The sequence below is a fragment of the Phalacrocorax carbo genome, chromosome 1 (assembly GCF_963921805.1).
Source record: "Phalacrocorax carbo chromosome 1, bPhaCar2.1, whole genome shotgun sequence".
NCBI classification, from domain to species: domain Eukaryota; kingdom Metazoa; phylum Chordata; class Aves; order Suliformes; family Phalacrocoracidae; genus Phalacrocorax; species Phalacrocorax carbo.
The window spans coordinates 53862318-53887031 of record NC_087513.1 but is presented as its reverse complement, the minus strand read 5'-3'; the positions used below and the strand labels follow the sequence as shown (position 1 = coordinate 53887031).

Here is a 24714-nt window from a genome sequence, read left to right as displayed (position 1 = left end):
GATGACTCGTCACCTGCCAGTCAGTTTTCCCTGGTGTACTGGCCACAGCAATGTGAAGTCATCAGGGACAGAATTGAGCACATTGGTAAGTTATTGTGTTATGCTTAACATCTTGTGTACGGGCAAAGAGGAAGCATACCTTATATGTAAATAAAGCCAAGAATTTATTATTAGTGTAAGTGAAATATTAAGAGACAAATCATTATTAGTCCAGATCTAATTGCTACAGAAGACCAAAAAAAATAATGCAATTGAATTTGTTATACATATGCTTTATTCACACCCTTTTCCTGGCTTCCTCCCACTGCTCCTCTAGGTCCTAAGGTCAGTGGTTTCATTGCAAAGGTTTCATTCTGATGGAGGGGAGGGGTCATTTATTGCAAATTGTCAGCCTCTGGAGTCCTTTGCTGGGAGAAATACATTTCACTGCATTGTAGCCACGCAGCGTCTGTGTGGTCAGCAATCAATGACTTTATTCTGCAGTTGGAGCATCTGTTTTCCTAATGGTACCAATGCTGTTTAATGTTCACCATTGTCATCCTCACTGATGGTAAGGAAGCTGTACAGGGAACAGAGGTAAGTTTGCACAGCTAAAGTTAGTCTATGCACAGATCAGTAAGTATTTTTATTTAGAGTTACAGTGAGGATTTGTTCACAGATCCAAAAAATGAGGTTCAGAAGGGGACTTCCTATTCCTTTATGTGCAGCTGGTATAAATAGGATTAAGTGCTTTTCAATGTGTCCTTCGTATTACAAAGATTCTAATACAATCTTCCTGTTTGTACTCCTTCTGCGTGCCTCTTTCAGACTGGATACCCACTACCCCAGAGCCATTGTACACTCCAACAGGTTTGGAGATGATGCCGCCATACCAAACTCCTGACAAAGGCACTGTGATTTATCTAGGAGAAGGTGAGAGCATCCTGAAGAATCTTGCTGTCAGCTGTAGGTAGCTGAAGCATGTGTTTTGATTTCCTTTATCAACCTAATTCAAAGCCTGATGAAATCAATATGATTTTCTATTGTTATTGTATGGCATTTGGGAATAAATTGTTTTCCTGTAGATAGGGAAGGAAATCAGTTACACAGCTGGCTCATAATCCATAAGTTCTGCTCATAGTGTTAGTTATCTCAGAAAGTCCAGCTCAGCTCAAGCCATTGTTCACAGTGAATAACAGTATGAGCTAGCCTAAAAGAGTTTGTTGTGAAAATATGAGGATAGAAGGATAACTTAACAGCCAAAACAGAAAGTGAAAAAGATGAGGGCTGTGTAACTGCAGGATCAATGCTAAAGTCTGCGTTGGGAGAAGATTTTATTATCCTGTTTGCTGTAGTGGTTTTGATTACAGGTTTCTAAGTCTGTGCAAGCCAGAATTGAAGGGAGTTAGTTGCCTTATTCCACCATCACTGGTTGATCATCAGAGTTATTTATTCTTTCCTGTGTTTGCTAAGTTGATCCAGTTGCCTTGGATGAACTTGGAACTTCTGGCAATTGTTGATTTTGGTCTTGGGCTACTTCTACATAGATAAGAAAGGATGATAATGATTTTGCAATATTAGGATAACTAGGTGTGGCCACAAAAATTTCAGCAGCACAAAACTGAAAGAGACCTGGCATCCTTCTTGAGGTCAACACAGTTGGTAAAAGGTCGCAATATACTGAAAAGCAGTGTTACTCTTTGACATCATGTTTAATTGGAAATTAGCTACTTCTGCAGTATGGGTGTACTACCTCTTACTGGTAGGTTGCTACATTTGGTGGCCAAGAAAAGTGGTAACCACTGTGTGACTAGGAAGGAACTTCTGTCCTCTGCAACTGGAGCCGCTAATTTATTGCAGGGGATAAGATGTGGAGGAACATTCTGAATCCCGGCTCCCCACCTTCATGAAAACAAGGACAGTGATTTCTGTTATGGTCCTTTAGTTGCTGTTCTTCAAAAATGCAACTTTCCACATCCTTTATTACTGACTTGAATTTCATGCACGGGCGACTGGAAGTGGTTCTTATTTCAGCCTGTACAACTCTCTAGCAAAGTTTGGTTTTGGTATCATGGTTCTCAGACTTCATTAATGAAACTTTCCAACTGAGGAGGTGAAAACTTCTGCCTTTCAGTGTGGCCAGTTCTCCCTCCTGCTCCTGAGGAATGATGTTGTGCAGGCAGGTACAGGCAGTTAGCAATCCTGAGCTAGCAAACATCAAGCTGCAGCAGAACATGAGTGCTTGCTATAGCTGTGAAGGCTCTGTATCTAAACATATGGATAGTAATAGTATTTGTTGACTACAGGGTGAGTTTTTAAGTGAGTGTAGTTATACATTCACTGCCTTGAGTGTGTTGCTTTGGCTCCTAGCCTTGGGTTTCACTGGTAGTAGGACCTGCAGAGAACTTCAGAGCCCTGGAGCCTTTAGTTCTCCTTCCCTGCTTGCACCAGGGAGAGCAGAGTCCTTGTGCGAACTGGGCTGCTGGGCACTGTGGCCAGCTGGGGGTCAGGAGCCAGTGGGAGGAGGAGGAGAACTTTGGAGCCCCATGGAGTTCATATTCTCCTTTCTGTTCCTGGGACAGAAACCGCCAGCTTGCTAGCTTTGCCATCTAAGTTGTATAGAAATGCATAAAATTTTTTAAACTCTAAAATAGTCCTTGCAGAGAAGGAGGATAAATAGAATGTAGGATCGGCATCTGCACTTATGCAGATTTATGACCCGAGTGCCAGACTTCGACCAGCATGTAATGAAGCATCACATCCTGCGGGGGGCAGCAGCGGCACTCTCCTGATTCCCACTGAATTTGAATTCAGCAGGAGCTGGGAGTTATTGCCGGTCTGGAAACTACCTGCTGCTGAGTTCCTACAGGCCCTCCTAAAATCTAATTTGAGAGAGAAAAATACAATCCAGTGGTGACCTCCATGTAGGAACATCAAAATACCATGATAGAAATCTCAGATTTTATTAATGCATTTCATTCTATAGCATTTGACTGATACAGGTGTTTGCAGAACCAGTTTTACTGGATTAACTTCTGAAACATTTTTCTTCCTTATTGTTAAGGAAGAGCGTGAAGAGGAAGGGAAGGGTAGAGAAACTGTGAATGGAATTTCAGCTAAACAGAAAGTGATTATTCAAGTGGGTATCCCAGCCAGCAAAGCTAACAGCCATTCTCTAACGAAAACCCCTGTACTAACTTCAGTCATGAAGAACAATACACTGAATATGGCATCTTTTGCATATGGCAACAGTGATTCAAGGAATGAAAAAAAAAACAACTTACAGGATCTTGGCTTTACATGACTTCCCTAAGTGGTACTGTCACAGCTTTAATAACACTGCAGGAGAGAATAAGACAGACTGCTGCAGGATAAATCTCTAGCACAGCCCCAGTCAAGCAAGGACAGCCACAACTCCGATTTGAACAGGGACTGCTGTGCAGCTGTAACCCGCTGTATGGCCCAGGGTCAGTCCCCCTAACTGGCAATGTGGTAAGGAGGCAGTTTCTCCTCAGGAGGATCCAGCAGAAAGGAGATAGAAGCAAGAATACAGCAGCGGAGAATACAGCAGCTTGGTGACCAGTGTCAGGCCACCAGTACAAATCCTTCATTTTGCTAGTCAGAAAGTTATGTGGCGGGGAATTTCAATTCTGGCAGATAAAACAGCCGGTTTGAAAACAACAGTGCAAAACCCACAGTCTCACAGAACATAGTTTCAGCCTGGAATACATGCAGTTTTCCCCTGTCTTCCTTTTCCCTGAGCTGTCCCTAACCCAAGCATCAGACCACACCTCGTGCCACTGACGTCGGCTGGAGCTGCCAGCACGGGTACACTGACTGCACCAGGATATCTGGGCTCCCGGCTTTTGGCAGAAGAATGCATCTTCCCTCTCTATTTTGTGGGTACAGTTTAGAGATGACAGAAATTTTAATTACCCCAGTTTTCCACACCTTTGTCACTATATGGATGCCAATACAGAGAAAGCAAAAAATGTTAAAAATAATTCTTGCCTTGGTTCTGTAAAGGGAGGATCATTGACCATTAAAATTATGCCAAGGATATTCTGGAACTGAAGCAACTTCCCAACCAAAAAAGTAAATTCTTCCTGATGGCAAATTTAGAAGTTCTGGTCTTTAATGAACTACGGTAATGAAGATTGTAGTAAAAAGTTCAGTTATGCTTCTGTGAGCCTCTCATCTGAGGAAAAAGTAGCAGAGGAGAGCAAAAGGACATATGGGCTCACACAGCATTCTAAATGTGATGTGAAAATGTCACTTGCAATATAGAAGTGATTGCTGCTGGGTCTAGGCATCATCTTTTTTACTTCTAGACTAGAATAATTGAATACAGAGATTTAAAAACAAACTGATGGCAAGAGTTGTCAGCTACATGATTTCTAAGTAGAGAAGTTGTCCATTTGACTGGTGAAAAGACCTGGAGGAGCTGAGTCCTAGAGTCTTTCCAGCTGGCTCAGTGGCTTTGCCAAAGTACAGAGTATGAATTGCCCTTTGCTCATGAGAGAGACACAGGCATCTCCAAGACAGAGTCAGATCTTAGGCTGTCTGAAATCCATACAGTTAAGTAGGAATGGGCAGCAAAATCTTTGTATAATTTCTTTCACGCATACTTAAGATATGCTTTTGAAGCTCATCTCCATTCAGTTGTCTGTTTCTAGAAGGAATGCTCAGAAGGATGCAGGTGTTCCCTAAAATGAAAGACATCTGTTCTGCTCCTTCCCCTAGCTAAGAAAAACTCCTGCTTTATGGATTCCCGAGTGAGAGGTCTCTGCCCCATGAAGCAGATCCTCCATCAGAAAGGGGACAACACACTGATCTTCGAAGCACGGTTTGAGAGTGGGAATTTGCAGAAGGTGGTCAAAGTGTAAGTTTCTAGTCTTTTTTTTCTTCTATTAAGATGGAGTTATTATCAGGGTAGTTATTATCAGCAGCCTGCTGTCAGTTTATGAGCAGGATGTGTTACTCTGTGTTTTTAACTTGTTTTACATTAGTTGAATAAGCTTCAAAAGTAGTTTCAGGTGACCTTCACATGAAATGGTCTGGTAGCCATTCCATAGCACTGAATGTTTCCTATAGATCCTAATCACCCACACAAACTGAACACCTTTTCTTAATCACCTCTTTTTAAAGCATAGCGTGGAGAATGTTTTTAGAAGTCCTAGTTACTATTAAAATCCTAATGAAGACAGCAGTTGCATTATTGAGACACTTGGTGCAATTAGGCATCTTTTCCTGGCAGCCGTGTAGACTTTGATTTATGACAATGTAGGCTGGATATGCACCTGATTCACTGCAGGGGGCTTTTTCATGGCAGTCCGCATTATTTGACACTACATCATACTACAGTGCTAACCAACATCCCATCTGTGTGTCTTCTTTCTGCCTACCAGCAGTGAATTTGAGTACCAGCTGACCCTGCGCACTGACCTCTACACAAGCAGACACACAGAGTGGTACTACTTCCAAGTAAGCAATACACAGGCAGGGATGCCGTATCGCTTCACTATTGTCAACTTTACCAAGCGTAACAGCTTATATAAATGTGGCTTGCGGCCACTGTTGTACTCAGAAGCTGATGCTAAGAAACACAAGGTTGGCTGGCGAAGGACTGGAAATGAAATCAAGTATTACAAAAACAATGCAGGCCAAGGTAGATGTCAGTATTTCTCACTCACTTGGACATTCCAGTTCCCTCATGACCAAGACACCTGCTACTTTGCCCACTGCTATCCTTACACCTACTCCAACCTGCAGGAATACTTGGTGGCCATCTCTAAAGATCCAGTGAAGTCCAAATTCTGCAAGATTCACATCTTGTGCCATTCACTGGCAGGAAACATAGTGTATGTTTTAACTATCACCAACCCCCCAAAAAGTGGCAACAGCACAGAGAGGAAGGCTGTGATAGTAACTGCAAGGGTGCATCCGGGAGAAACGAACAGTTCCTGGATAATGAAGGGCCTTCTGGATTACATTCTTGGTGATTCAGGCGAAGCTCAACTGCTGCGGGACAATTTTATCTTCAAAGTGGTACCCATGTTGAATCCAGATGGTGTGATTGTGGGGAATCACCGCTGTTCTTTAACAGGTCAGGACTTGAACCGCAAATACAGATCTAACATGAAGAAATGTTATCCTTCCATCTGGTATACCCGAAACATGATCGAAAGGTAACCTCATTTTCTTTCCTTTTAGAATAGATGATTTTCCTTTCCACTGTCTCTTTGTGGGTGTGATTTCTCTGTCCCTTGCTGTTTTGGTGTTGTTTACATCTTTGCCCTGTACCCAAGTTGCTCTGACTGTTTTGTTTACATTCAGTTGCATTTCAGAGTGGGTTTGTTTTTTTCTTTAGTACTCTGCAGGTTCTCCTTTCATATCCTTTGTCTATTCCTGGTAATAATTTATATCTCCAAAGTAAAACAGTTTTCATCAAAACATTTTCAGCGTATTTCTCCCCACTATCCTCTGCCAAAATCTACTTATCAAATTCTTTATTTCTCTGATTTTCTTCCTTTCTGGCATACACCCACATCCCACAAGGAACTTACGTTCAGAATAGATCCCAGATGTCCATTTGATGACAAAGATTGCCAAATTTGCTGTATGTCTTGCTACAAATATGTTTGCTTTCTTATGCAGACTTCCATTCACAGAGGCATTGATACTCTGAATATAAAACTAAACCTTCGGGTATTAAACTAAACCTTCAGCTAGTAAACTAAACCCCTCTGGTTTAAATTCTGTTACAAATTAATACAAACAAGACTCTTGTGCAAAAAGCCAGTGTCATAATTAGTAAATTTAATGTTTTTCATCTAGCTACAACCTATTTTAAATAGATCCATGTTCTTTCAAATGAATGTTGTGGCATGTAGATCCCTAGCTTACAGGAGGTGAGCACTGTGCCTCTCCTTCTTTTCCATGAGAATTCCTCTTTATCTTACTGTATGGAGACAGCCTGCACTTGTGAATGCTGTGAATGCCCTGTAATTAATATTAATTATGTCTGCTGAAGTGCTGCTGACCTTCAGCCTCATATTCAGCTGCTGTTGGCTGAGACAGATATGTTTATTACTGCTTCCTTCTTAGCTCCACTGTGGATTTCCAACTGTTGCCCAGAGTAAAGCCCCAGCTGACAAGCTGTGGTACCATCACATCTTCCCCATAGAGCTCTGCTTTGACATGAATTGAGCATTGAGGTTGTGGGTTGCTAAACCCCAATGTGTCTACCTGCAAATTTTCTTTTAAAAGTTACTTAAGCAATAATACATTGCAGAATCTTGGCACATCATAAAAACTGATGTCTCCAGTTTGATAAAGGAAAGAGTATTCCCTGCCATTTATGCTTCAGTCTCATAATTGTACAGCATGTATTATTCAACACATGTAGCGGGTTTCAGCTGTACAACGTGCTCGCGTACATATCTACAGAGCTGAATGTGTATAACTCAGCCTGAGAGAACATATGGACAAAGGCTGATGATGCACACACTCATATCTTATTTCTGTGCAGTGACAAGTGTTTTATTCTGGAGGGAATGGAGCTGTTTGGCTCTAATCTAGCGTGCTAGATCTTAGATCTTAGATCTTAGATCTTAGAGCTCAGAGTATGAAACTTGTACAAAACCACTTTTAATAAAGTATTCTATGTCATCCTGTATTACAGAGTGATGGGGGAACATGATGTTTTTCTGTATTGTGACATCCATGGTCACAATAGGAAACAAAATGTCTTCATGTATGGTTGTGAGGGAAAGCAGCAAGCAAAAGCACCATATGTGCATCCACGTGTCTTCCCACTCTTGCTGAGCAAGAGCTGCCCAGATAAGGTAAGCAAATGTCTGGCTAGAAGTTTACTCACCTGAAAATTCAAGCACCATCTGGGATCCCTAATTTTTTGTTAAGTTATCACATTTACTAAAAGACTGCACCTCACCCAGTAAAATGATCTTCAATTGCCTAAAACTAGAAATGGTAGGAATATAAAATTTTAACTCCTCTGAAATTCCAGCACTCTAAAATATGTTATGCTGAATTGGGACATAAAGTTAGCATTTTTAAAAGATTTTTTTAAAAAGAATGAAAAAAATGGAATATCAAAGTAATATTGTTTTACCAATGTAAAAAACTAACATTAAATATTGTGTACTCATATATTAAATGCAGCTTGAAAATATATCTAGAATTAAAAGCAAACAAGCAAATAAACTAAAGAAGAAAAGTATTTCTTCATATTGAATCCTGTTTAAAGCTTCTGTGGAAAATTGTGTCAAATTCACCATGTTTGTGTAAGATATTTCAATTAGGAAAAAAAAGTTTAGTAGGAAATGATGGCTTTTAAAATAGGTCATTTTCCAGCAAAATCTGACTGCATCAAACTTCCTTTCAACCAGAAATGTTGCAAAGGCTCAGGAATAAAACAACACACAAACTAACCTACTAGATGTCATTGCATACTTGCAGCTAATGGTGTTTTCCCCAGATATCAATAATGAGGTGGTTGTGAGCTCCAGATCAGTTGCATCAAACTGTTGGTCTATTAACTCATGAGAGAAGAGCTATTCTAACTTTTTAATAAATATGCATGTGGGTATGTAACTCAGCTGGTCAGCTGTCTATATAGGATTGTTTAGAAACAGTAAGTACAGTCACACAAAAAATTATTTGCAGATGTCTTAGAAATCCTTAAAGTAAAATAAACTTTTAATCGAGGGGCTGGTATTTCACCTACATCTCCATTATACCAGTAATAACAGTATGCTCTGAGCTATGTTGTGCAATATTCAAGTCAAATGAAAACTCACAATTGTTTACCTGGTAGATAAGATTTAAAAAACTTGAAGGATTAAAATGGAATTATTGCATCTTCCTACTTACTTATAAGGCTAATGCTATACTTGTCTTTTAAGTTCTCATTCCCAGACTGCCGTTTCAGAGTACGAAAGAGCAAAGAAGGCACAGGTCGAGTGGTAATGTGGAAGATGGGCATCAATAACAGCTACACCTTGGAAGCCTCTATCTGTGGCTCTAAGTTGGGTGAGACAATTCCCTGCAGCTATTTACTAGGAATCATCAAACATGACCTTTACTTTTGGTTTTTCATGGAAAATGGTAGTTTGAGCTACCTTCCCTTTGTTGCTGTTCTGTCTTATTGGATAGAAATGAATGACAATTTAAGAGTTGGGAAAAACACTAAAACTAGGGCATTCACCTAGCAACCTTTAGGCCACCGCTAGCATTATTGCATATGTACCATGAAAGAACAACATGAGTGGGTGGCAAATTAAAAGCAGTAACTAAAGCCAGTTGTATTTTTAGGAAATTTTGTAATAGGGAATCAGTTAACTGTGCATTGTAGTTAACCCACTCTGAGTGGATAGATTTGTTCATATAGGCAGAATAATCATCTCTAATACCATCTGTATAGAATTCCAGCAGTCATAGACCTGTTTAGTATCTGTCAGTGAGAGGTGAGTTTGCAGTCAGCCGCCATCCTGAAATATCACAGATCCCTAGCAGTCAGCAGGATGACTGACGTTTTAAGTTCTGTCTTGCTCCTATTGATGCTGCAGGCTGCAGACAAAGCACCCATTTTGATATGAAAGACTTGGAGTCAATAGGACAGCATTTCTGTGATGCTCTCTTGAACTACTGTGCTCATAACAACGAGGTAAGGGAAGTCACCCCTAGGCCTTTTCTCCTGCCTCAGTTCATCCTACTGTGACAAAACATAATACTCTATAGCAAGCAATAATAAATTTGATAATTGCTTTCTTTAAGTGGTAGACTAAATTTATGGTGTTTCTTATTATTATGTGTGCCTGAAGGAACACGAGAAAGTAGTGAAACAGCAAGCAAGGGTGAACTCCAAGGTCCTGAATTCTGATGTCCTAGACTGGGATTCCAGGTAACTTAGAACTATTCAGTTACGCCCCAATTTATTATATGTTCTCTGCAGCTCATAAAGAGTGCCAGAGTAAATGTTAGAAATGTTACTAAAATTAGACTTTTAATAGTCACACTCCTTAATTTAACACTCCTTAAAAGATTGCATACAAATCTTGTACCCAAACCTTAATAGCCAGTTCATTGGAGGTAGAGCTCTGTGTCTACCCCAGGTGGCCTTCCTGAGGAGAAATGAAACTACATTGGTATAAAGCTTGGTTTATTGCTTCACTTAAATCAGTATGCTTTTTTTCAGCCTTGCATTTTGCAGAGCAATCTAGCCACAATATAAGGTATATTATTTTGGCTTTGTGTAAACCTAATTTTATAAACTGTGGAAAATGCTAGTCTGATTCCATTTAGCCAAAAGTGTTAAGTTCAGGGTAGTTGATAGCAGTGCAAGAATCTGTATGCTGACTAAACAATACACCTATTAAACATCTGCACCTATTAAGCACAGCTCCTCCTGTGCCAGTGCAGACTGTAGGTGACTGCAAGATCAGTTGTGCAAGTGGTTTGTGAGAGGTGAGCATTTATGTGTGAACAGTTGTGGCCTTATGGTCATTTATTAGGGAACAAAACTTTTGTACATTTCTTTTTTGGGGAAACATTAATAGGTTGGATCTATCTCATCAAACTTTAGGTGCCCAGAGTATAGAAATCAAGAGCTGAGCTTCACAATTGTTGCTGAAGTGCAAGGAAATAGAGACACAAGATCTTAATGTGTCATCAGAGAACTAGGAGGAGGCACGATGTGAAGAAAGAGGATGGTGTTCTGTGAGAGGATTTAGGAGGGGAGAGGGAAGGTGTGTGAACCAGAACTAAAAGAAGCCTAGGTAGAAGCAGGAGATGCCATCTGATTAGATCACATCTCTTTCAGTAACCAAGCTTTCTCTCAGATGACAATGCCCATGTTTTGCAGGTTAGCTGTAGGTCTGTAAAACTAAAACCTAGATCGGGAAGACAGGCATGTGGAAAACAAATTTACATCTCTACAGCTAGGATTGCTACAGAAGACTGCTAATGTTTGGAATGAATGCTGCAAAATACTCTTTGCAATCACCAAAGTTGGAAATTAAACAAAACAATGCTTGTCTTTCACAGCAGCCAAACTTCTGACAGCCCAGGCTCCTGTAATCTTGTTGCAGTCCAGCTAAAACTAGGTACTAAGGTATGCTATGACTTTTTCTTGTCTGTTTACATCTCTATCCTGAATGCCACTGGGAAAGAATCACTAGAGTTTAACAGGCTCTATTTTGAAGATCCTTAGGATTAAGTCAGTCAGAATAGTAATTAACAAATCAATAGCATATAGCGATACAGTCCAAATTAACAGTGCAAAGCAGTAGTAGTAATTTTCGCTATAGCTTAACCCAGATTGTCCAGAAGGTGGTGGTTTTGGTCCAAAAGAAGGTGGCTTTCTACCTATCAGGTTCTGCAGTACAGCTGAGTAAGCAGATGCAGCATCAGGGTGAGGAGGAGGAGGGCACCAGCTTTAAGTACAAGAAGTATGGTGCCCATCTACACTGGTGTCAGCCATACTTTCAGATACCCAGTTCAGAGTGTTCAGGAGTGTGTTCTTCTATCACACATGCAGGCAAGTCATCACACTGGTGCTAAGAGCTGTCAGCATCAGACTACCCCATTGCCTACTTCTAATATCATAGGCAAACGTAGCCCCAAATTTAACAAAGTGCTTTCACTGGAGGGCAATGAGACATTTTATTTTCCTGAAAACTGTATTTTCTTGTTTTGCTGGAAAGAACGGGTTGAAACATGTTTTTTGTCCTTGTTTACTTGGTGTTTCTTTGGTGCCTGTGATTATCATAATATTTACTCAAGATGTTTCCTGTAGATAAGCAAAACAAACTTTTGTGAGTGTATTACATTTAGAAAGCTTGGGGATGAATTTTAGCCAATGATAATAGTTCCTGTAAAATTGTTGCTTCCTGTCTGTGACATAAATACAGTAAATAAACAACAGTAAAAGAGGAAACCAGTACCAAGGCTCTGTACTGAGTGTGTAAAACTGAAGTGACCCTGTAAGACTTTGCAAAACATGCAGATAGGCATTTCAGATTACTGGGCTGGTTGACAAATTGCATGGTTTGGTGTTTTAGATCTACTTTGAGAGATGATCGTTTGAAACATGATGTAGTCAGATAAGCTCTGATGAGTGCACTTGTGCTGAGGGAAGCTGCCACGGACCCCTTAATGTGCTCTGCCCCTCTCTGGAGACATTTGTCCCTGGAGGAGTTATACAGAGAACACATGTTTGTGCAAAGTCCAACAGTTCCATTTAGTCCCAATGCCATCCAGAGTTCAAGCAAAGCTACTGGGTTTTGTACTTAAGGAAGGTGAAGTCCAGACAGACTTTCCATTCACTCAGCCCACCTTGGGGGTAGTAATTTCTGATGGAAGGGCTGTGAGGGTGGTGTTGACTTTTAATGTTTATCCACACTTGAAATTTGTTCCCCTGTTCTGTTCAGTGCTAATGAACAAAGCAGGAATTCCCACCACTGATACCATGGTATTTCCAGGACTATATTAGTTACAGAAGGTCAGGCGTAGTGTGTTGGATGAAAAGTCTCATTTTCATGGTCCAAGAACTGGTAGCACAGAGTTGGTGAAAGTATGCAGAGAAGGGATGAGTTTTGAGATATTTTTTCCCTAATGAACCCTCTGTCATGTTCGTTCTTACAATGCTACCTTTGGGACTGAGTTTATTTCTATGTAAATGATAAATCCACATGGGCACATTTCCCCGTGCTGCATTTTAAAAAAAAAAGTTATTATGGACTGTGAAGGTAGCAGCATTTTCAGGATAACACCAAGTATTCTGGGTGTTTTAGTACTTCTCAGCCCTTCATGCTTTCTTGACCCACCTCCTCTCATCTGGCTGGCAGTATGCCTGTGCATGGGAGTGTGACATGGGGCTGGCAGCTGTGAGGACTGGCAACTTGAAAAAAATTTGCCTAATGAGCTTTTTGACTTCTTTTGCTAAAATTAGCCTTGTTTGTGTCGAAACTCTCACCACGCCAGTCAGTGGGATCAATTTCATTTTTTTTCTGACATCCATAAGCGCCATTTCCTTGTGGTCTATAAATGGTACATAGAAGCAAGGCAGGCGGGTTCGCCTGAAGACTGTGACTAAGCTGTAGATTGAGCAGGCTGCCACGTAACTCTCATTCATAACAGCTTGTTGCAAAACATCTGTGCATGGTATTCATCCCAGGGATTGGGATTAAAGGCACTATAATGAGATTTATCCAGATGACATGGGAACTGTGGAACCCTGTTGGATAACTGTGATTTCAGAGGGCTTTCATACTCAGAAAAAAGAATTGGAGGGGTGTAACACTGCTTTAGATAACCAAAGTCCAGACAAACACAGAAGACCACTGCAGAAAGTTGAGGTATTGTTTCTCGTCCATTTAGTTTAGCCTTTAAACCTGGTAGACTTGCTTGGTAATATACATAAAAGAAACAACCAAGAACAGAGAAGGGCAGGGATGCCTTCCTAGAAACACTTGAGAAGAGCCATGCAGAACCCACACAAGACCTTTTGTTAAACCTTAATTACTTCAGGGTCTGTACTAAATAATGGATTAGCATTTTCCTCATCCTGACAGGCTTTTCATACCATGTGTGAGCCATTTAACAGCCACTTTCTGTCCTCCTTTGTCTCCTCCTGCCACATTCCTTGCTGTGTATTGCTTCCACTTATATCCCTCTGATGTTCAGTCCCTGCCATGACCTAGTTTAACACACTAATCAAATGGGAAACAAACCCAGCAAAAAGAATGAGAAGGTTTTCTTCTGGGTTAATGAGTTAAATCAGCTCACAGAAGATCTTTCTAAGCATCAGAGCCTGTTTAAAGGCTGGAGGATAACACAGCTAGGAGCAGGGACCAAAGTGGCAGAGCTTGGAGTGGGCGGGGCAGGAACAAGGACAAAGCAAAAGAGACTTTCTCCTTCAGTAGCAGGAACCTAAGAGGTCAGAGGTGTGTGAAATCACAGCTTTAAGGGATTACTCAAACCTCCCTATTTCAAAAGTGACTGCACTTTAGAAATGAGTCACTAATTTAATAAATAATAAAGAGGAGGCTTTTCCAGCAGAGATCTCTGCGTATAGAGCCCACCCCATCATGTGCCTTGTCTTAGGAGGGGATGAGCATGTTCAGGACTGAACACAGCTTTGGCCACCTAAGAGCCTGATTCTGTAAGGGTATGCCTTATAAACACCAGTATACCTTACAAAGCTATTAGTTAAGTGCAGCTTCACTAGGCCGCCTTCTGTCATTTCTGTGCGAAACATAGGCAAAGACATCTTTCATGCAATGAAACTGTATGAATTGCATTCATGCATCTTTCATGCAATGAATTAAAGCACTTTTGCTGGATATATACTAGGAGCAAAACACATCAGAGTGAGACTGTAACTGTGTAAAGAGAGTAACAACAGTTTATCAAATGAGTTTGAAAGAACAGTACATCACAATTCCTGCAAGAAGTTTTTTTCTTTTGTTCTTCTCATGATTATGTGCATTTTCCCATGTGGATCTACTTCAGTGACTAATTAAGGTGGTTATATCAAAAGACCAAAATTTCTGTTGTTGTTCTTGATGGAAGTTCTTAAAGGCATTTGAAAAAGGCGAATAGCAAGGAATATCACAAGTACAGTAGAGTTTTTGACAGAAATTCATGCTGGAGCTGTACATAACCTTCAACAGCAGTTTGCTGATGTTTAGCCTAGAAAACTATATGGCCCTCAGATGTAAAACAGGAGCACTGTTATTGTTGCCTAGAGAAAGCAAACTGTCATTTGGAAAGAGGATGTCACATTAATATTTTAATGGGTAGCATTATTTTTATGTACATAAACATTATAATGCTGGCTGCTTTATTAATGCTTTCATTGATTCAATAGGTAGACCAGTGCTTCCCAAGCTGCATTTTATGCCAGTCTTCCTTTTCAGAAGCCCCTACATTGGAAAAACAGAGCAGTGGCAATTAATAATACTGAGAAAGCCTGGCTCCCCAGGTTCCCAGACTAAAAATAAACAAGCCAAATTGAGTAGGAAGTGAGGTCCCTTGTCAATATGATATGTTTGTGTCCAGGTTCATAAATATTTGCTGAACAGAACAGCATAAGGAATTCAATCTTTAGCAGCTTGCTTACATGTGTTCCTTCTGGCATTGTGATTATCATGTTTATTTGCAATTGTTTTTCTTTGTAACTGTAATAGTCCCTCATGAGGGAAGGGGAGGAGAGGGGAGGGGAGAAAAAAAAGAGGAAAAGGGAGAAGCCTGATCTTTACATGTTGTCATGGTTTTAGCGGGGATGGAGTTAGTTTTCTTCACTGCAGCTGGCATAGTGCTGTGCTTTGGACTTAGTATGAAAACAATGTTGATAACACACAGATGTTTTAGTTGTTGCTGGGTAGTGCTTATACTAGTCAAGGACTTTTCTAGCTTCTCAAGCTCTGCTGGGTGCACAAGAATCTGGGAGGGGAGGGGGCACAGCTATGAAAGCAGATTCAAAGTGGCCAAAGGGATATTCTATATCATGTAACGTCATGCCCAGTATGTTAACTGGGAGGAGCTGACCAGGGGAGGGAGGCAGCAATCAAGGCTCGGGGACGGGCAGCGTTGGTCGGCAGGTGGTGAGCGGTTGTACCGTTTGTGTTTCTGGGGCTTTTTTTTTTCCTTTTTTCCTTTTCAATTTTTTATATTATCATTATTGTTATTATTATCATAATCATTATAATTATTTTTATTGTAATTATTAAACTGTTCTTATCTCAACCCACAAGGTGTTTTTTTTGTGCTTTTGCTCTTCCGATTCTCTCCCCCATCCCACAGGGGTGGGGGTGTGAGCGAGCGGCTGCATGGTGTTTAGTTGCTGTCTGAGGCTGAACAACGACACATGTTTACTGTTTTCCCAATAGTTATAGAACCCTTACCAAGATTCCCCTGTCCTAACCTAGTGTACACTCCTTGAGCAAGCCATGAAATGTCTGATCATAAAGATGGTAATACCATTTTGTCATTCAATCTTTTGGAACTTAATAATATTAATAATTCATATTTCTATTCTGTTTCACAGACTCAAAGCACTGAAACTCAACATAAGATATTTCAGGTACTTGACCAAGAGAAAAAAGGTAAACATTATGTGTTTAATTCTTAAAATCCTAATAAGACTTTTTTTCCCCTATATTCTCAAACCTCAGTAAAGGGTATGTCCCAAAAAGATAAGTACAGAGTTCTTTGGTTGTGATTTCACTCAGTCTCAGCATTCAAAAGAGCACGTTTTTCTTTATTTTAAACTGTCTTCATCACATTATTACACTCTGCTTGACTGATTGCGAATGGTCTCACTGGAGGAAAACTGAACCCAGGGCAAATTCCAGAGAGGTGAAAAAATATTTGTTCCTATTGGCAGTAAGGTACACACATTTGTAATAATGTGCTCATTGTTCCAGAGAGACTAGAGGAGAAGACATTCATTGAAGTCAAACAAGGCAGCCCAAATCCTGTGGAAAACTGGTATCAACCAGCACTTTTTGGTTTCAGTACAGACAAAATGAAAGAAGCAAATGCAGAGGCTAAGGAAACAGAACTGGAGGACTTGTGTCATTGCAAGCACAAGAAAATCTGGGAAAGATTTAGGTGTCAAAGTGAACAAGTAGCTCAACATGACTTATCTTCATACTGTACCATGAGGACAAATACAATTTTTGCCTATGTGAAAATAGGAGGAGGGAAAAGCTACCTTGACTTCTTTGTAGAACTTCTTTGAGACTAATACTGAATTACTTTGACTGCTTCTGGTGTCATCATTATTTTAAAGAATTTTTTGAAAAAGAAGAATGCAAAAGAGAACCCCCAAAGTATGTAAGAACTGGAGACAACCTCTTGTCGTGACACTTAAGAGAGTTCAGCCCACTTTATGATGAAATGAAACTTTATGGGATGAAAATTGTCTCCTAAAATGTAAGGACCTTCTTCAGTAGAGTAGCTAAAAGTAGCAAAGACAGCCTCAGTCCATGAAAAAGAAGGCATGAGAAGCTGTGACAGCACTTGATAACAGACAAATTTGCATTAGAAATGAGAGATGCATGTTTTGGCAGGGAGTCAGAACACCCATTAGTGCAAACTGCAGGAGGTGTAGTGGGTTCTCTGTCCCGCTTCAGTCAAACACACAATCTACAACAGGGTCCACAGAAAACTGAATGAAATTGCTAGTCTATTTTTCAGGATAGGCAAAATGGATTATTAAATGATCTGTGGTTCTTTCAGGCTTTAAGTGTTTTTCTTATGTTTTTCATAAACTTATAATGTTAATGTTTCACAGAATAGGCTTTTCACAGGAATGTAGAGTTTATTCAATCCAGGTGTTTAAGGATAGTGTTTGATAGAGTTTTTGGTAGAGTTTTAACAGAAGATGTTGCTGTACACAGAGTACTGAAAAGCAGTGGAATTTGTTATGCCTAGTGTCAGACTTTGAGGCCTTGCAGACAACCACAAAGCCATGAAACAGCCCGCTATCAAGCATACAAAATCAGCAAGTTAATCTATGAAGAAAGTAGCAAAGTAGAAATGTCCTGAATACAAGGCTACCTGTCCTCATCCCATAGTGCCATTGATTTTAGCCATTATTATAATTTTTATTTATTCCAATAAACACCTCTGAGCAGTGTTAATTAGAGTTTTGTGTCATGTCACTTAGATTCTTGCAGCTGGTATTATTGGCAAAATTTTGCAAAGGCAATAGTACATTTCTCTTCAGTTCTGACCTCTCCTACGCAGTTAAACAAGCCTCATTAAATATTCCAAGAATTACAAAAAGAAAAAAAAAAGGATTCTTCTCATTTATATAAAATCTTTAAAATCTTTTCCAGATACCATGTCAGTGAATTATACAAAACAGTACATCAGCTGTTGTTTTCATAAGCAGAGATCTAGAATTCCTCAGTGAGGACTGGATGAGAAATATTAAAATAGCCATACATACTATCTGTGTTGTAATATAAATCTGTGAGTTGTATAGATTCATAGGGAGCTATCACAGATCACTTAAACAGAGGACTGTGAGAACATACTACTTACTCCCTGCCTACTTTAAGTATACTGGAATTTATTCTAGGACAAACCTTATTCATCTGAAGTTTTCACTTTGGGTGCTGAAAATCTAACAATGTCATGCTGTAGCAGTATGTTTTAGTAATAACTTTGTTCTTGTCTCTGAATTCCTGTCTTGTTTTTCTCAGACATGCACCCAGAACTATTCTACCTTATGAGTACTTTGTTTTTGTCTTGGAGAACTTAACCATTAAAAAATAAAAGAAAGTGGCATGGTAGCTAGAAAACTAACAGATGAATGTTTTGTTTGTGCCTGTGATAGGAGAGGACTGGATTCACTGATTGAGGGGATCCTGTGTTCTTAACATATTTTTTTAAACTATGTAAATGTAATCAGAAGGTTTTTCCTGTGTTTTGCCATCCCTATTTTATTTTGGCCAGGTGAGTTAAATATTATTAATGAAATTCTTTATCTACAGTATAAGGCACCTCTTTGTTTAGAAAAAAAGGAGCTTCAAAATGTTGTAAATATTATTTATGCCCAAGAGACTCCCCATAGGCTGTCAGACCTGGTTCATCTCACCAGTTGACCACGGACCCAGTAGTTCCCTGCCTCACCATACCCCGCAGGTGAGGTATTTGCAGTGTACCACTAAAGCCAGCTGCAGCTAACCTGGTCCAAGGCCAGGTGGTAAGCTGCATCTGCTGTGTCAGGTCATGCTGAGAGAGAGGCCAGGAGCCTGGGCTGCAGCAGTGACACTGCCACTTGAGGAGATCTGGTCTTCACCTGCTGTCAGTGCTGGGGCCATGCCTGTCGCAGGAGCCGACACGCTGGAGATCCATGTCTTGAGAAAGAAGATACATGAGCCACCTGCAGAATGGAGGGAAAAATGAAGTTAAAAGTGACTCCACCCCTGCCAGTCTCTAAGCCTGGGTGCAAATCATTACAGCTGTAGCTGGCTTCTGTGGGACAGGCAGTCCAGTTACAGTTTAAGTAGAGTACAATTGAGTACATTTAAGTTTTAAGACTGATGAAGGCTTGCCTACCAAAGAGGAGATAATAAAGGATGCAGTTTTATAGGCTTTTTGCAATCTTAGGTGACTTTAAAGCACTTTCTTCCCCAGCTGCAGCTGTTTGTTCCTAGCTATTGTGTACCCTACCCAAGGGTAAAAATGTAACAGATCATGTTCTTCTAGCAGTTCCTGGAATTGATGTTCCTTAGAGGAAGGAAGGGAAAAAGGAAAAAAAGCCAAACAAAAAACAACCAACCAAACAAATCCTGGCTCTTAATATTTTGTTACTGTGTTTTTTAGATCCTGACTGGAGTACTATCCCACAGTCCATAAAACACTTTATATCATGTTTACTCCCTTCCTACAGCTCTTCCAGAGATTTCTTATCAGTAGGGTGTGTAGTGACGGGAGGTGCTATATATGTAGCTGAAGAAACAGCTTCTAGCCTAAAGGTTGCTGTCACTCAGGTACTTTCATCTCACCTGCACTGGACCCCTGTTCAGCTGCTGCCTGAATGCAGTGGCACCACCACTCTGGAGGCTGCCACACTACTTCTGGCTTCTCTAGGTGCTGGCACTGCTCATGCCCCAGGGCACCTTGTTCTTACAGAGCCAGCACCCTGCAGTGAGCACTAGCAGCTGAGCATCTCGTGAACACATGCCACCTGTCAAGATGAATCAGCTGGCACCAGATCTTTTCTCCCACTCTCAGCCATGTTGCTTGACCAGTGGGGCTCAACATAGTACTCATGTTCTGGAGCTGTCTGTTATGACTCTAGTCCAGTGTCATTTGAATGTCAAACACTTTCTTTCCTTGGAGCAGACACTGGGACTGAGAACATGTTCTTCAACAGAGGCGCATGCTTACCAAAACAAAATAATCATGTTGCCTTTGGTACCTTCATTTCCTGATTTACAGTTCTACACATAGTGGGACAGTTTCAGTGAGAACTACCTAGAATAGCTTTTTCCCAAAATAGTCTTTATTAGGCAACAGATGAAGAAGGGCAGATGGGCATGTGAGTTGGAATCTGCTCAATATGAAGAAAGTCTTAATCCCCACAACTAGTCATCTGAGTAAATGGCTTGATGCCCAGCGATGTCTGCTTACTGTTACAGCAAGTAGAGTTACAGTAGGTAACTATATCAGCCTCAGCCAGTTATGTAGTCTGAACTTGCCAAGACAAAATTTGGATGTTTCATGGTATTGGGGTTTTTTTAAGAGATCTGATATGCACTTTCAGTATTATTTTTTTCTACTTTTTACAGTAAAATTGCCAATTACAGCCTCTGCCAAACAAGTAGGAGCTGATTTCAGGTAGGATACTGTTATATTTTAGAGGTTTCTAGGATTTTTCACAAAGCAGGAGTAAGAGAAAGATCCCAGCCTGATTTCTCTGCAAATCCACTCTCCTCCTTTTTATGCTCCTCTGACATTGTGCAGCATTGGTTTTCATTCATAAACTAGACAGCTGTCCTTGGCCATTTCATCCCATGGATGAGACTGCAGTGGAAGGTGATATTAGAGAAGCAGAGAATCTTCTTTCCTCCATCTCATTTGGAGCACCAAACACCCTCCTTCAGCACATAGCTGAAGCTCCTGTCTCCTGCTTTGCTGGACTCACCAGTGCAGGGCACTGATCTGGTGTTTTTCTGGAGGAAGGGATGATTGCTGCTGCCTTGGGAGGGAGGGAGAAGACAGGGCCATGCAGCCACTAAGAAACAGGGCAGAGGTGAGAAAATAAAGCCAGGCTAGCTGGCACACGCAGTCCAAAACAGACATTTACTAGTGTAGAATGGCTGGATATCTTAATATCACAATATGGTCAGGGTGCTGGTGCATAGCTCATTGGTAGAGCGTTCCCTTCACTTCTAGGTCCTGGTGCTTTGGGGGTGAACAGTGAAGGTTGTACACTCTTATGGGTGCACAAGGCCCCGTGGCAGTAACACTCACAGTCAGTGTGAGTGAGTCAGCTTTCATAAGTACCCACCTACTGATAGCATAAAATGTTCTGTGTCTTGCCAAGTGTACATGTGGCTCCTCTTGGGTAACAGAGCAAAGTGGAGTTAGCTAGCTAGTTGGACCGCAGCAGATCCTGCCACAAACACTTTATGAAATAATACATATTAATTTGTTCACACTAAATGATTTCACGGACTCCATCTTGGACTTTGCTACACAAACCTGAAAATTTCAGGTTTTCTCCTGATAAAAGAGGAAAGAAATGTCTTTGGTGTCTGTCTTTACTTCTGTGATGATAAGGTAACCCTCTGCTGTCTCTGTGATTGGTTCTCCTGGCTGACACGGAAAGGATAGTGGTATAGTGGCTACATTACATTGGCAATAGTGTCCTTAAGATAGTATGATGGCATTGTGGTTCTTTGTAGTTTGAAATACAGTAAATTGCTTCCTTTCATTTTTCTTTCCTTTTTTTTTCCCTCATATGATTCTTAGGAAATGCTTCAGGCTAAAGTAGCAGGAATTTTACTTGTAAGGATTTTCTATTTTGCATGGTCATCTTTATGTGTATCTTGTCATGAATTTGTGTGGAGATAAAATATTTTCTGGCCTGACCTCTGTGTGTTTTAGCTCTGAGAGTCTCACCCATGATGCTAAAGGTAATCATGAAAAGCCATCTGTGCCACAGGAGGCGGGAAAAGGTGTGTGCCGAGATACGATCCTATCCAGAAAACAAAATTTCCATTTATCCAGCTCTAATATGGTCTCCCAGAAGATGAAGAAACACAATGGCAAAAGTGTCTCCAAGTCTGCAGAGGAGACATTTCAATATTTAAAAGGTATCTCAGTTATTGTTCTATTAGAAATATACCAAAGAATAGGATTAGTTCTGTTTGGTGGGTTTCTTGGTCTAGCTATCTCAAGGTACTGAAAGACGTAAGACAGATAGCAGTACGTTAGCAGTCCTGGAAAACTCCTACGTGTTCAGCAGCAGCTGATACACTGTGACAGATACCAGAACTGGTGTCATAGAGCTTCCCGGCTGAGACACTTGAGGTCCAGGAGCTCATTAACGTCTTTGTGAACAGCCCAAGAAAAAGAGCTTGGAAAATCTCAGCCTAATGGCAAAGGATAATGGCTCTTCTGCAGTTACTGGTGGGAGAGGCTCTAGCCACTGTTTAATTGCTTTTCATATGTATCAGCATGCCATAAAGGCATATACAGTCTGATTCTGTGAAATGTTGGAATTAGCCTTTCCAGAGTGGGTCAATAGAATATCATATCACTGGAGCAATAACACCAGGTCCTGTGCCTATGGCTGAAGTTTCCACATTTTAGTACAAGATTTTGAATCACGCTGTGGCTCTCTTTTAGTCATAATACCACAGTTTCTTGTGAAGGAAACAAAAGCCATGTACTTTTTTAGTAAGTAGTAACTCTGTGGTAGTTGATACAGATTTGTTTTTTCCTCTTTTTGGCTCAGGTCATGATCATAGTGCGAAGAGCAATCCAAAAAAGGCAGAAAGGGAAATGAAGGAGAGGCTCCCCTCAAAAAGTACAAGGCCCAAGCAAACCAGGACAGCAAGCCAAGATGTAAATTTTGGGAAGAGTAAATCCTGCCAGGCACAACACACACTGCAGTTCTCTCTGCCGTTACTGCCTGAAGCAAAGAACAGACAATGTGCTGCAAAATATCGGGGTGTATTTTGGAGCCCCAGTTCTCCAGCCAATGAAGGCACATGAAAGTGTCATGTATCTGATTTGCTTAAACAATTCCTAAGACTTTGGCTATGGATTATGACTCTACCAGCGAGACAGTAGATACCTGCAGAAATCTAAATTCTTCTTGTTCTTTTTTTCCTGAAAAATAGTTCTCACACCCTGCGTAATGTACAGATCAATTTTCTCTTACCACATGAAGGACCAGTGTAGCAGGGAGTCTCTCCTGAATATAAAGTATCCTTTGTCTTAAACAATATATACTGCTTTTGTGAGGCAGACTCCACTTCCAAGAAGAGCTCTGTAAAGAGCTAAGTGTTGCCCCCCTTCTTTTTTTTCCTTTCTTTTTATTTTCCCTTCTTCACTGTATTTGGAAGTTTTCCTAAGATTCTCAAGGAGAGGGCTGAAGCAGCTGAAGCCACCAGTCCTTGATCATAGTAGAGAAACTGGAGAGTCATAAGCCACAAAAATCATTCCCCCTTTTACCAACAAACCAAATAAATGTAACACTCAAAAAACATCTGACATAACATCTGTATGCAAATAGACAGTCAAATGCAGTAATAAAGACAAAAAATTAGATTCATAGGCACAAGTCATCATTACAGGACCTCCCAGAGACAGGTGGGTCAGCTTTCTGTCAGGGCTAGAACTGTTGCATGCATGGTGAAGGGCAGCACCTTCCAAGCTGAAGGCTGCAGCCACTGAGGCACCAGTCCTCAGGAATGAGTTCTGGGACCCTCACCTCTGATACACTGTGGGATTAGGGTTCAGTCTTATGGAATCCTAAATGCAGCCCACACACAGGACTCCAGCTCTTAGGTTGCTGACCTCCTTATGACAGCTATAGCAAGAAAAGCATAGAGTTGGTTTCGTTTCGCTGAGATTTAGTTATTTTTAGTTGTCAGCAGATTACAGATGAGAAAAAAATAGTAGTTTTACAATTTCTTCTGAATAAAAGTGATTTCTAAACAATGTAGAAGAATAAGACTTGAACTCCAACCTCTCTTCTCACCTGTCTAAGAGCTCCCACAGGAATCCCTCAAGTCTGGTACAATGGGGCAGTACTAGGTATAGCTGAGAGGGGGGGTTTGTAACTAGGAACAGAGTTCTGCTGTGGAGATTCCCTCAGGAATGAGGACCAGGTCATGACCAACTTCTGGGAAGCAAGTGTAGTAGCTTACTTTTAAAAAAGCAGGCTAAAGTAAGCAAAATGCTTTTGAAAGTGTCAGCACATCTCATGCTTTACTTGTGATTGCTAATATTGCTAGAACTGCTGACTGTTGCTGTGTGTGTTTTAACTGCACCACAAGAAACCATGAGCTGCAGAGCAGTTTATCCCACTGTAAAGCCATGTGATCATCTCCTTAATGCACACAAGAAATTAACATTTCTATTTCAGGAAACAATTCCAGGAAGAAATGATTGCATAGCAATTTAGTGGCAGCTGGCTCCTGGGAAGTGCTCTTCTTTCCCACCCACAGGCACCATGATGCAGCAGCCCAGACACCCCATCCTATCTCTCCTACTTCCAGGCACACATATGCAGAAGCCTCGCTCTCTTTCTCTTCTCTCTTCTTGTTCTTTCTCCATGAGACATGCTGATGATCATCGCCCTGCTTACCCCACCACACACTCAACTTATCCTCTCCAACTGCTCCATCATCAGACAGACTGAGCATCTGAAGCCAAAGGGGCAGTCAGAGGAGACCCTTAAAATGTCCCTAGGAAGGAGAACAGCAGGGCATATTGCATCCTGCCCAGCCTTCAGGCACAATCTTCCCTGCCCAAACACCTGAAAGGAGAAGTCAGGTGAACTACCTGCCAGACAGTCAGCCAAAGATATGGAAGGAGGCCTCCAGAACAAGGTCAGTGGTACCAAGGGCAAGTTTTGAGCCAGAGGCTGACAGTACCTCTACCTGCTGGCAGCCTTGGCATCCCAGGAGGCATTACAAGCAGCAGAGACTGAGACTGCAGGGGAGGAGGCACAAG

General features: G+C 40.9%; 1 protein-coding gene across 3 annotated transcripts; it reads left to right on the top strand.

The window, feature by feature from the left end:
• Position 1: 1 nt before the first annotated feature.
• AGBL3 (AGBL carboxypeptidase 3) lies at positions 2 to 22981 on the top strand. Of its 3 annotated transcripts, none has more exons than XM_064452090.1 (13): positions 2 to 85; positions 808 to 912; positions 4723 to 4861; positions 5391 to 6167; positions 7664 to 7826; positions 8907 to 9033; positions 9570 to 9667; positions 9825 to 9904; positions 11047 to 11113; positions 16052 to 16109; positions 20313 to 20361; positions 21634 to 21842; positions 22487 to 22981. In XM_064452090.1, the coding sequence occupies exons 2-13, from the start codon at positions 858 to 860 to the stop codon at positions 22744 to 22746; spliced, it is 2082 nt and encodes a 693-aa protein (XP_064308160.1). In that variant the 5' UTR covers positions 2 to 85; positions 808 to 857; the 3' UTR covers positions 22747 to 22981. The 3 variants fall into 3 exon arrangements, 2 of the variants coding, with proteins under 2 accessions (XP_064308160.1, XP_064308152.1); XM_064452082.1 differs by having other exon boundaries at positions 5388 to 6167; XR_010373064.1 differs by lacking the exon at positions 20313 to 20361 and having other exon boundaries at positions 5388 to 6167; positions 22487 to 22621.
• Positions 22982 to 24714: the final 1733 nt, after the last annotated feature.